At 55.0% G+C, this 11,171-nt stretch overlaps 1 protein-coding gene across 3 annotated transcripts; it reads right to left on the bottom strand.

The window, feature by feature from the left end:
* Positions 1–1,117: 1,117 nt before the first annotated feature.
* Mbd3 (methyl-CpG binding domain protein 3) lies at positions 1,118–10,794 on the bottom strand. 3 transcript variants are annotated; one of them, XM_042697239.1, is made up of 7 exons: positions 10,599–10,794; positions 5,738–5,897; positions 5,365–5,547; positions 4,883–4,973; positions 4,255–4,432; positions 2,032–2,235; positions 1,118–1,749 (listed from the first exon to the last, which is right to left on the bottom strand). In XM_042697239.1, exons 1-6 carry the CDS (start codon positions 10,610–10,612, stop codon positions 2,037–2,039), a joined length of 825 nt encoding a protein of 274 aa, XP_042553173.1. In that variant the 5' UTR covers positions 10,613–10,794; the 3' UTR covers positions 1,118–1,749; positions 2,032–2,036. The 3 variants fall into 3 exon arrangements, with proteins under 3 accessions (XP_042553173.1, XP_042553175.1, XP_042553172.1); XM_042697241.1 differs by having other exon boundaries at positions 5,365–5,502; positions 10,599–10,793; XM_042697238.1 differs by having other exon boundaries at positions 5,365–5,502; positions 10,503–10,627.
* Positions 10,795–11,171: the final 377 nt, after the last annotated feature.

Raw genomic sequence — 11,171 nt, 5'->3', positions numbered from 1 at the left:
AGGAGCAGCAGGGGTGCTGGGAGTTATAGTTCCCCCCTACCCTCATGAGCATTGGGCCCCCCCTTGTTGCGCTCAGCCCTGATATAGGATGGCCTGAGGACGCCTGGAGCTGGGGATGGAACTCCTATCAGCCCATGCCAAGGCAGCCATGTCTGCTTTGGGGATGAAGCTCAGCAGAGAGGATGAATGACAGAGACCCCTAAATGGTGGTTGAACAGAGTGGGGTCTGGGCCGCTTCAGACTGAGCTGTGGGCTGGAGCCAGGAATCCAGGAGAGGCTCTGGGTGCCCAGCACAGGGCGCAACAGCAAGAGGGAGACCGGAAGTAGGGTCACTTTCTCAGGGTTGTGGAACAGACAAGGTGGCGGAGGCTGGCATAGCTGCAGGTGTCCATATATCCAGAGGACCGCCTTTTGGGGTCCCCCACCCTAGGGTTGGGTGCCCCTTGAGGTCTTTCTAGGACATCCTCCTGAGTGAGGGGGATGGGTCTGACCTCAGCTACCCTGCAGCACTCAGGCAGGCAAAGATCTGCATGGGGCTCAATCTCCTTCCCCTTCCTCTAGGCTAAAGGATCATGAGGACCTGACTCAGGTGCCACCTGCCCGGGGACCTGCACACCACCGCTAACTCTTCATTCTGTAGTATGTATGTCCCCAAATGGTGAAAACCCAACCTCTTGGGTGGATTACCCAGTCCCGGACCCAGCAAGGGGCTTCCCTGGAGGTGGGATTATGGAGCCCAGGCACAGAGCCTGCTAGCTCTTGCTCCACAACCCCTACCTCTTCAGTGTGGGACAGGAAGGGCGGGGGTGCTGCCGCAGTCAGATCCTTGGCGGCTCACTGGCCCCAGGAGCCAGGGGAGAGGTACGGGTTCAGTGTCTACCTGGCAGTTTGCCTGGTATAGATTCCTGCTTGAGGGACTGGACACAAAGGGTGCTCAAGGAGCATTTTGCACTATCACACACCAAGAGGCCGCTGCTGGGGGTACCTGGAGAGCAGGATGAATTGTCCCAGGGCCCCAGCTCAGAACTGCTGCCTCCTCCTGGATCTGAGAGTGTCCTGCCCTGCTATAGAGGGAAATAGAGTGGTTCAGATGAAGCCAGGCGGCTCATACACAAGGTCCAGCCAAAGTTCAGCCATTTGTGTCATTTATTGAAGGAAAGTGACTTCCTGGGCTGCAGCTGGTTCTGGCTGGGAGCTGCCAGCTCTGCCTGCTAGGTGGTCCTGTGTGAGAGGAGCTGTCTGGACCCCCAGCCTGCAGGTCAGCCCTTCTCGCCTCCTCACACTGCTCAAGGAGGAGGTAGACCGAATTTCAAGTGTCTCCCCAGCTGCTGGAGATATGGCAGCCAACAACCACAAGGTGCTAGGGCTCCATGGCGCCCAGGCCAGTGTGCTGGCCCCTGCTGTGTTGAGGTGGCAGTGGCCACCGAGAGGAGGCTGGCTTCAAGGCTGAGGCATCACTGGCCCTAAGTTCACCATGAAGGAACCTCCTGCCAGGCGGGGCCCAGTGGCCAGCAGCTCTTCCAGAACCATGGCCTTCAAAGAAGAGCTGCAGCAGGGAAAGGGGGTCATCTTCCTCCAGTCATACCTCTCCAGGCCCAGAGGAGAAGAGGCTCATTGAAGGAGGAAGGATGAAAGGTGCCCCCTACCCACTGGGCCTGGCCTCTTGGCCTAGTCCCAAGAGAAGCTGAGTGCAGGCAGCCATGCAATGCCAGCTGGTGCTCCACAGCATGGGGTCCTTGGGCAGGGCATCTGGAAGAAAGAGGATACCATTAGCAAATGAATGAGGCATGGGGACCTGGATTCTTCTGGGACACAAGTTCTGGGCAGCGGGGCGCTGGCTCACACCTGTAATCCTAGCTGCTCGGAGGCGGATCTGAGGATCACGGTTCCAAGCACAGGTGCTGGGGTGTTAGGGGGTCCCTTGCCCAGGCACCACCACATATCAAGCGAAAAAGGGGCACTTTCATGGGCCTATCTTGTCCCTGAGACCCTTGCCTAGGTGTAGAATCCTGTCCTGGTGGCCTGTAGCACCTGCTCTAGACACGCTCCAGCTCCTGGTCTGGCTCAGGCTCCTCATCCTCATCCTCATCCTCATCGTCGTCATCCTCGTCCACGCAGGCCTTGTCCAATGGCGCCTCACCATCCCGGGCCAGCTCCTCCACGTGGGCCAGCATGTCAGCCATCAGCGCCTCCTCTAGCCGCTTCCGAACCTGCTGCACCAGCTCTTCCTGTTTCCTGGGGAGACAGAGGCTGTCAGGGGATGCCCAGCTGGCAGCTAGGTACTGGGGATGGATGGAGATGGAACCGTGAGCCCCCTCCCCGCTGCCCTTCTCTCATTATCCCTTAGCAGGTTTGCAAAGAAAACAAGAGAACGAGGCTGGAGGCCTAACTACTTGGGAGGCTGAGATTTGAGTCATGACTTGAAGCTAGTCTGGGCAGGAAAGTCTGAGACTCTCATCTCCAATTAAGCACCAAAAAAGCTGCAAGTGGAGCTGTGGCTCAAGTGGAAGAGTGCTAACCTTGAGCAAAAAAGAACAGGGACAGCACCTATGACTGAGTTCAAGCTCCAGGATCTGCACAAAAGAAGGGGGGGGGGGAGAAGGAGGGAGGGAGAAGACTGGAAGGGGAGGGGAGGGGGAAGGGAGAGAGGGAGGGAAAGAAAGTGTAGCTCAAAGTGGTAGAACACCAGCCTTGAGTGAAAATGTCAGGTGAGAGCTTGAGGCCCTGAGTTCAAGCCCTAGTACCAGCAAAAAACAAAAACAAACAAATAAACCTAATACACCTATGTGCTCTATGCCTGTCTAAGCAGAGTACTGCCTCTTAGCTTCCAAGGGCTAGGGACGAGTGCTGACCATCTCTTTGCCCACAGCCTTCTGGTAACACGGCAGCTGAGAAGCTGTCGCCAGTCCCTATACACACCATCAACCTCTCTTCTGCGTGCTTTAGGGTGCTCTTTGTCTTTAGTTTACCAGAAACTCATTCAGACCCTCTGGGTTCCCTACCCACAGGAATGGCCGGTCTTCCTTGCTTTGCAGTCCCACCTTGCTGGGGCACATCCTAGTTGTCTTGCTCCAATCTAACCACCTTTAGTCCCCTCCAGGTTCCAGAGTCCACTATATCTACTGCCAGTTCTGTACTTCTAAAAGTTCCACATGGCTTTTAAAGATCCCATTTCCAATACCTTGCTCTTTTCTTTTTTTTTGTCGGTCATGGGGCTTGAACTCTGGGCCTGAACTACTCAGTTCAAGGCAAGCCACAGCACCACTTCCAGTTTTCTGCTGGTTAACTGAAGATGAGTCTCACAGACTTTCCTGCCCAGGCTGGCTTTGAAACCACGGTCCTCAGATCTCAGCCTCCTGGGTAGCTAGGATTATAGGTGTGAGCCTCCAGTGCCTGGCCGTGTTCTCTTCTTACATTTTCTTTTTTCTTTTGCCAGTTACTGGGGATTGATCTCAGGGCCTGGGCACTGTCTTGAGATTTTGTGCTTAAGGCTGGCTAGTGTTCTACCACTTGGAGCTACAGCTCCATTTCTGGCTTTTTTGTTGTTGTTGTTGTTGGTCATGGGGCTTGAACTCTGGGCCTGGGCGCTGTCCCTCAGCTCTTCGGCTCAAGGCGAGCGCTCTACCACTTGAGCTACAGCACCACTTCCGGTTTTCTGGTGGTTTATTGGAGATAGGAGTCTCATGGTCTCTCCTGCCCGGGCTGGCTTTGAACCGCTATCCTCAGATCTCAGCCTCCTGAGTAGCTAGGATTACAGGCGTGAGCCACCAGCACCCGGCTCCATTTCTGGCTTTTTGATAGTTAATAGGTGGTATAAGTCCCACAGACTTTCTAGCTCGGTTTGGCTTTGTACCTTGATCCTCAGATCTTAGCCTTCTAAGTAGCTAGGATTACAGACATGAGCCACTCAGCTCATGATGGCATTCTTCACTCCCACAACTCATGGAGTGTGGTGACTTTCAACCCAAATGCAGGGCCCACATCACTGCCAGCCAGTAGACAGCCTGAGCTCTGGTGGCTCCAAACCCTATGCTCCAGGGCCACGACTGCCAAGAGCCTTTAAGCAGGTACCACAAAGCATTTGTTCCAGATGCCTAACACTAGTTGAAAGAACCCTCTTCCTTTCTAGCACATTCTTCAAGAGCCAGGGCTCCTAGTTCACAGCTAGGCCTGGCCCATTCTGTTCTAAAGCCCAACAGCATTGGCAGTACAGGTGATGAGAAGGTGGGAAGTACGGGACAGGCCACTAGCTACCTGATGTCCTCGTCGGTCACCATGAAAGCTTTGCACAGGGGCTGCGTGGTGTTCAGCCACACACCAGGGTTCTTCTCCACAGCAGCTGAGAGCTGCCCTGTGATGGGCATGGTGCTGGTGTGCAGGGCGCTGGCGATGGCTGACAGCAGCGTCTCGTCTGTGCACCCAGGGCCCACCCCTGCCAGGACAGAGGACAGCCATTGGTGGGGGTGGTCATAGGAAGCAGCAGAAAAGGCCCTGGGCAGGCTGCTGCCTGCCACCACTTTCACAGCAGGGAAAAAATACAAGGTTCAGGGCTTCCCTTACTAAGAGCAGGGGTATGATTTCCAGGGCTGGGACAAAATCAAAAAGCTCTGCAGGGACTAGGCTTTTCCCTCTAGTGGTGCTAGGGATAAAGCGAGGAGTTTCTCAATGGGCCAAACTCCCAGGCCCTTCTTCCCACAGGTCTTTTCAGAACACCAGAGAGCTACTCAAGTTGCCCTTCTGTGCCCCCAGGACTCAGGCCACACAAGCTCCATCCTTGTTTCCACCTGTCTCCCCAAAGTCAAGTAAGAGTCTTGGCCCTCCTCATACCAGCCTGGCTCCGTCTTCAGAGTGGGGAGGGGAGATGCCCAGAAGTCAGGCTCACCTTGCAGGCCCTTGGGCAGGTCCATGGTCCTGACCAGCTCCTCTGCGATGTCAAAGGCACTCAGTCCACTCAGCTTCTTCTCCCAGAACAGCTGCCAAGGTAGAAGGGCAGCACGGTGTGTAAGGAGGGAACCAACCTTCCCTGGGCCAAGCCTACGGGGGAGGCCCTGAACCTCCTTACCCCTTACTCCTGCACCACACCCAGGTATTCAGTGGGTATTTGTAAATGAATGTGGAAATCACGAGTGCTCCTCAGTTTACAAAGCAGGTTACAAAGCCATCTATGTGCTGTGTCATTTAACACATCTGCCCACAGACCAAAGTTTTCAGAGTAGACTGGGAGGAGCTATACCACCTATGGGGAGAAGAGCAGGGGCGGAAGGTGCTCCTTTATAAAAGTGGGGACGGGCCCACAAGCTTTCACAAGGGGTCGGGTCTGGCCACAGGGTCTTACCAAGGTCTCAGGGATGCACTTAGCCTCACCTGCCTAGGCTGGTCCACCGCCTTTTGCGGATCACTCTTCACTTTGTTGCTAGGGTGGTTAGTGATCTTGGTCACTGGCTGCTTGAAGATGGATGCTGTCTGCCGCACGGGTAGTGCGGTGTTCAGGTCAGGTTTGCCCTGCGGGGACAAGGCGCTGCAGCGGGCGGCCCCCGCTGGGGTCCACTGCGGGCCAAGGGGACCGGGCGCATGCTCAGCCAGGGCCATCATGCAGGGCAGGGGCTCCGGCGGGCACAGCCCTGGTTCCGAGGCCTCGGGGGCTGTGTCCTCGCCATGCGCCTGCCGGCAGCCCTGCAAGGGGCAGCTCTGCCAGGCCACGCACCTGAGAGGGAGGCCCCGCCCCGACGATGCTCACCTTAACCTGGTTAGAGGAGTCGTAACGCACACGTTGGCGGCTCTTGTTCATCTTGCTCATCAGCATCTTGCCAGTACGGAAGTCAAAGGTACTCAAGTCCATGGAGCCTCCCAGGTAGCGAGCCAGCTGTGGCTTGCTGCGGAACTTCTTCCCACTGGGGCTGTGGGCAGAGGCAGGTCGGGCTGGGTCTGGGGGAGTCACGGTGGGACCATCCCTTATCACCATCCTGAGGGAATGTCTTTCTACCCTTCCAAGCCCCCTACTGCCAATACGGGGCAATCTCAGAGCATACTGCAACATGGTTCTCCAGAGCTAGTGGCTGGGGCACTGACCTAGGAGCCCCCTTTGGGATGGTCACAGCATTGGAGAGGGGACTGGGACCAGAAACCCTGCAGTCGCCTGGGACTGGAAACGGGGTGCTACTTGCTCTGTCAGGCAGCCTGCTCTGTCCAGGAAATACTAGGCATCTGTGAAGCCAACTGAGACCACTTGAGGGAAAGAACAGCACCAAGCTCAAGACAGCTAGCAGATGGGTATGAAGAGCATCCGGTGTGGAAATGGCATGACACCTGGGACTCAGCAGTTCCACCCCTAGTAAGCCGCCACCCCAAGCAAGGAAAACGTCCACCTTGAACTTGTACTCCCATCCAAAAGGTGGAACCACCCAAGGTAAGTGATACAAAGCATGGTCCATCCAGACTGGAACAGCATGCCGCCTTGAACAGGAGCAGGATAACATAGGCAAGGAACCTTGAGGGCCAGGTGGTCAGTGAGAATCAGATACAAAAGGCCCCACTGATGGAAAATGTACTTCAAGCAAATCCATAGGCTAGACTCCGGATTCCTGGTGCCAGGGGCCACAGAAGAGGAGGGGCTTCCTTTGGAAATTCTGGTGTTGACAGTGGTGATGGATTTTGACTACACTAAAACCCATTAAATTGCATATAAATGGATGAACTGTAATAGTCCATGACTACTCACAATAAGGCTTTATGGGGCTGGGAAGGTGGCTCAGTGATAGAGCGCTTGTCTTGCATGCATGAGGCCCTGGGTTCGATTTCTCAGCACCACATAAGCAGAAAAAGCCAGAAGCGGTGCTATGGCTCAAGAGTGCCATCTTTGAGCTGAAGAGCTGAGGGACAGCACCCAGGCCCTGAGTTCAAGCCCCAGGACCAGCAAAATCTGTGTGGCTGAATATTATTATCTGTGGTCATGTTACAAAACTAATACCTTGCATACTTCAAGAGATGAACCACACTGTATATACATCATTTCAACAAAGTCATTAAAAAACAAATTTAAGGCAGATTAATAGTGGGGAAGTGGAGAGTACCAATGGGGATGGTAGTTCTTTTAGGGGTGATGCAAATGTTATGGGAGACAGTGGTTGGGGTTGAACAAGCCTGTTCATGTCGTAGTAACTACTGCATTGCACACATTAAGTTAACTGCAACCCTCTGTACATCAACTTTATAATAACAATTTTTTAAAGGTGAGTTATGAAACATGAATTACACTGTAATTTGTGTTTGTATGTAAACACACACACATACGCTGGATTGGGGCTTGAACTCAAGAGATTGGTCACTGTCCCTCAGCTTTTGTGCTTAAGGCCAGTACTCTACCACTTGAGCCATACCTCCAGCTTTTTGGTGATTAATTTCAAGGTAAGTTTCATGACCTTCCTGTTGGGACTGGCTTTGAATTGTGATTCTTAGATCCCAGCCTCCTGAGTAGCTAGGATTATAAGCATGAGCCATCAGCACCTGGCTTACACTGTAATTTTTTCACATGGTTATGCAGATTCACACTGACACAGAAAGATTTCCCTGACATTTTTTTTTTTTGTCGGTTGTGGGGCTTGAACTCTGGGCCTGGGCGCTGTCCCTCAGCTCTTCAGCTCAAGGTGAGCGCTCTACCACTTGAGCTACCGCGCCACTTCCGGTTTTCTGGTGGTTTATTGGAGATAAGAGTCTCACGGTCTCTCCTGCCCGGGCTGGCTTTGAACCGCGATCCTCAGATCTCAGCCTCCTGAGTAGCTAGGATTACAGGCGTGAGCCACCAGCGCCCGGCTTTCCCTGACATCTTATTGAAGAAAAAATTTAATACAAAAGATTGTGCAAGCGTACAAAGAACAGCCTGAGCTCTCTCACATCTAGCTTTCAGTCAGTGCCGTCAGCAAGCAGACCAGGCTTGCACCTCTAAGAGGTTCTGTCTTGCTGTGGGAACCTCACATCCCATCTCTTCAGTTCACCTGCACCTTTTCCTGCTAACTCAAGAATGGGGGTGGGGAGGGGAGAGGCAGGAGGCAGAGGGGGAATCCCTCAAAGATGAATGCCCAGAAGTTCAGGGAAGGCAGGATGATCACATTCTCGACACTGGCAAGCTTGGGCTTGGTCCAGGTCAAGCTGCAACCAGTCTCAAGTCTCCCAAGCCTTTGTACAGATGCCCACTGCCTGGACTACTCTTCCCTTATCTACTGTCCTCCCCTCCACATCCAAACAGCAGGCAACCTACCTTCAGGCATTTCCCTTGTCTGAGAGGATAGAACCCTACCACTTCGAGGAAACAAAAAGGAGTAGTCATAGAAACAGGGCAGGGCTACAATACAGAATGCATATAGGGACCCTAAAAGACACTGTTTGCAGCCCTGAAATTACAACATCTGAAATGACGAGGTCCCCGCTTATCATATACCACTTCAGGGGCTAACAGTCCCATCTTGCCTTTGCCATCCTTGCACTTTTTTTTTTTTTTTTTTTGAGTCCAGTCGTGGGGCCTAAACTCTGGGCCTGGGTGCTGTCCCTCAGCTCTTCAGCTCAAGGCTAGAGCTCTAACACTTAAGCCACAGTGCCACTTCCAGCTTTTTTCTTTTTTGCTTATGTGGTGCTGAGGAATTGAACCCAGGGCCTCATGCATGCAAGGCAAGTGCTCTACCACTGAGCCACCTTCCCAGCCCCCTTGCACTTTCTTTTGTTGGCCGTGGGGCTTGAACTCGGCCTACGAGCTATCCCTGAACTCTTCAGCTCAAGCATAGCCCTCTCTACCAATCTGGGCCACAGTGCCTCTTCCAATTTTCTGGTGGCTAATTGGAGATAAGAGTCTCACAGCTGTACCTGCTCGGGCTGGCTTTGAACTGTGATCCTCAGATCTCAGCATCCTGTGAGCTACCAGTGCCTGGTTCCTTGCACTTTTTGTTTTTGTCGGTCATAGGGCTTGAACTTGGGCGCTGTCCTTGAGCTCTTCAGCTCAAGGCAAGCACTCTACTACTTGAGCTACAGTGCCACTTGCAGTTTTCCAGTGATTTATTGGAGATAAGTGTCTCACGGGCTTTTCCTGCCCGGGATGGCTTTGAACTGCAATTCTCAGATCTCAGCTTCCTGAGTAGCTAGGATTACAGGTGTGAGCCATGGATGCCCGGCTTCCTTGCACTTTTTGAAAGCTAAGCTTGTCTAAGATGAGTACCTACCCTTCTACACATAAGATGTCCCTCACTTAACCTCTCAAAACAGGAACAGCAGAAAATCAAAGGAAGACAGCACTGTAGGCTGAACTTAGCACGGAGCCAGATGCTGTCCCTCACTGGCTCTACTGCACTCCCCTAGCCAGTCCTGCCCAGCTCGCACTCTGCAAGCAGCAGGCATCCTAACAAGAAAGCAACTCAAAGGGAACAATTAAAGCTGTTGGTGCTGGTGACTCAGATCTGTAATCCTAGCTACTCAGGAGGCTGAGATCTGAGGGTGGCAGTTCAGAGTCAGGTGGGGCAGAAAAGATCGTCTCTTATTTCCAATTATCTACCAAAAAATCTGGAAGTGGAGGTGCGGCTCAAGTGGTAGAGCATCAGTCTTGAGCAAAAAAGCTCCCAGATAGCACTCAGACCCTGAATTCAAACCTTAATACCCGCACAAAAAAATAATAATTTTAAAAACTGGCTTGGAATAACAATGACTTTCAAGTTGTGGTGCAGCTGTTATTGTTTGCCTAGCATGACTGAGGGGCCGTGGGTTTGTCCCCAGCCGGGGGGGAAAAAAGAATCATTCAGAAGACAAGGCAACACAGCAGGTGCTAACTAGCTGTCTGAACCAGAGACCGGCATGTAACTCTTTGTTCAGCCAAGTGGGTTCTCCAGCTGTCCTTCCCAAGTAAAGAGCAGTCCCCTCCTCCCCAGTTGGTGCTGGAGGGATCTGAAAGCCTCTGACCACCTGCGGAATCAACAAAAAGGCACTGGCACTGGGACTCACATCTAGGCAGACACGATCCACGAAGGGGCATGTGCAATGAAACATACCGCAAGGAAAATGTAGCTGGGGACGGGCCCGGGAATTTGCATTTTCGAGCAGACCTGCCACGGATTACTCCAACGAGCCAGGCTCTCCCCAACCCCTCACCCCATCCAGGGCTCCAGTTTCGGGAACTTCCCAAAGGGATCAAAAGGACAGCCCAGCCCCCACCCCCCGCCGCCCAGCAGCCTCTGGCCATGGGTCGGGCGCCCCTCGCCCAGAGCGCGCGGTGACCGCGACTATCGGGACAAAAGCTCCCATTACCGCCTGCCCCAGCACCATGCGGCCGCACGCCAAGCTGGGCGCACGCGCACTGGGCCATCGCCCGCCGAGAGGGCCAGCTCGTACGCGGGACGCACGCTCGTACGCACGCACGGCGCACGCGCGCGGCCCAGGCCCTGGCCCCGGGTAGGGGCGCCCAAGACGCCGCAGAGGCCGCTGGGAGGCGCCCGTTGGGGCCCTGCGCGGCCGGGGCGCTCATTCACCTATAGTAAAAGATATCCCTGTGGCCGGCCGACAGCCCCGACCTTCTGGGCACTTCTTCCCTCTCCCAGCCCTGCGGGAGCGCCGGGCACTCCCACCTCTTCCGCTCCATCGCGCCCAGCTCCACGGCCCGCCTCCGGGCCTGCCGCCGCCGCCGCCGCCGCGACCCCCGCTCTTCGCCGCCGCCGCCGCCTCAGCTGCCTTCCACCGCCACCACTTGCCGCGGCTGTTCCAGCCCACGGGCCCCCGCCCTCCGCCCCAGCCGGGCGTGCGCCGGCTTTGCCTCCCTCTCGGCCCCCTCCCCGCGCTCGCCAGCCCCCGCTCGGGGGGCCGCTCCGCCCACCCGCCCGCGCGCGGGGCCAGTGGCTCATCTGCGCAGCCGCAGAGCCAGCCCCGCCCCCGGCCGCCCGCAGGGCCTGCTCCTAGCCGAAGAGGCCAATCAGCGCGCGGCAAGGGGCAGGGCCGCTCGCAATTGGAGAGCGTGCGCCCTTTGGCCCTGCGCACCCACCCTCATGGACAGCTGTTCCCGCGCGGGGCGCATTGGAAGCTTTGACACTTGTCAGGTGCTTGTACACCTGGCGGGGAGTCCTTTCCCTGTGTACTCACCTCACTCTGCTAGAGACTTGGGGATCCCCTTCCAGAGCTGGAACCGTGACTCTCATTGCTTTTTC

This window comes from Dipodomys spectabilis, unplaced genomic scaffold (assembly GCF_019054845.1).
Source record: "Dipodomys spectabilis isolate Male_0828 unplaced genomic scaffold, ASM1905484v1 ptg000215l, whole genome shotgun sequence".
Taxonomy (NCBI): domain Eukaryota; kingdom Metazoa; phylum Chordata; class Mammalia; order Rodentia; family Heteromyidae; genus Dipodomys; species Dipodomys spectabilis.
Note: the sequence above shows the minus strand (reverse complement) of the source record. Positions and strands in the feature narration are given on the sequence as shown.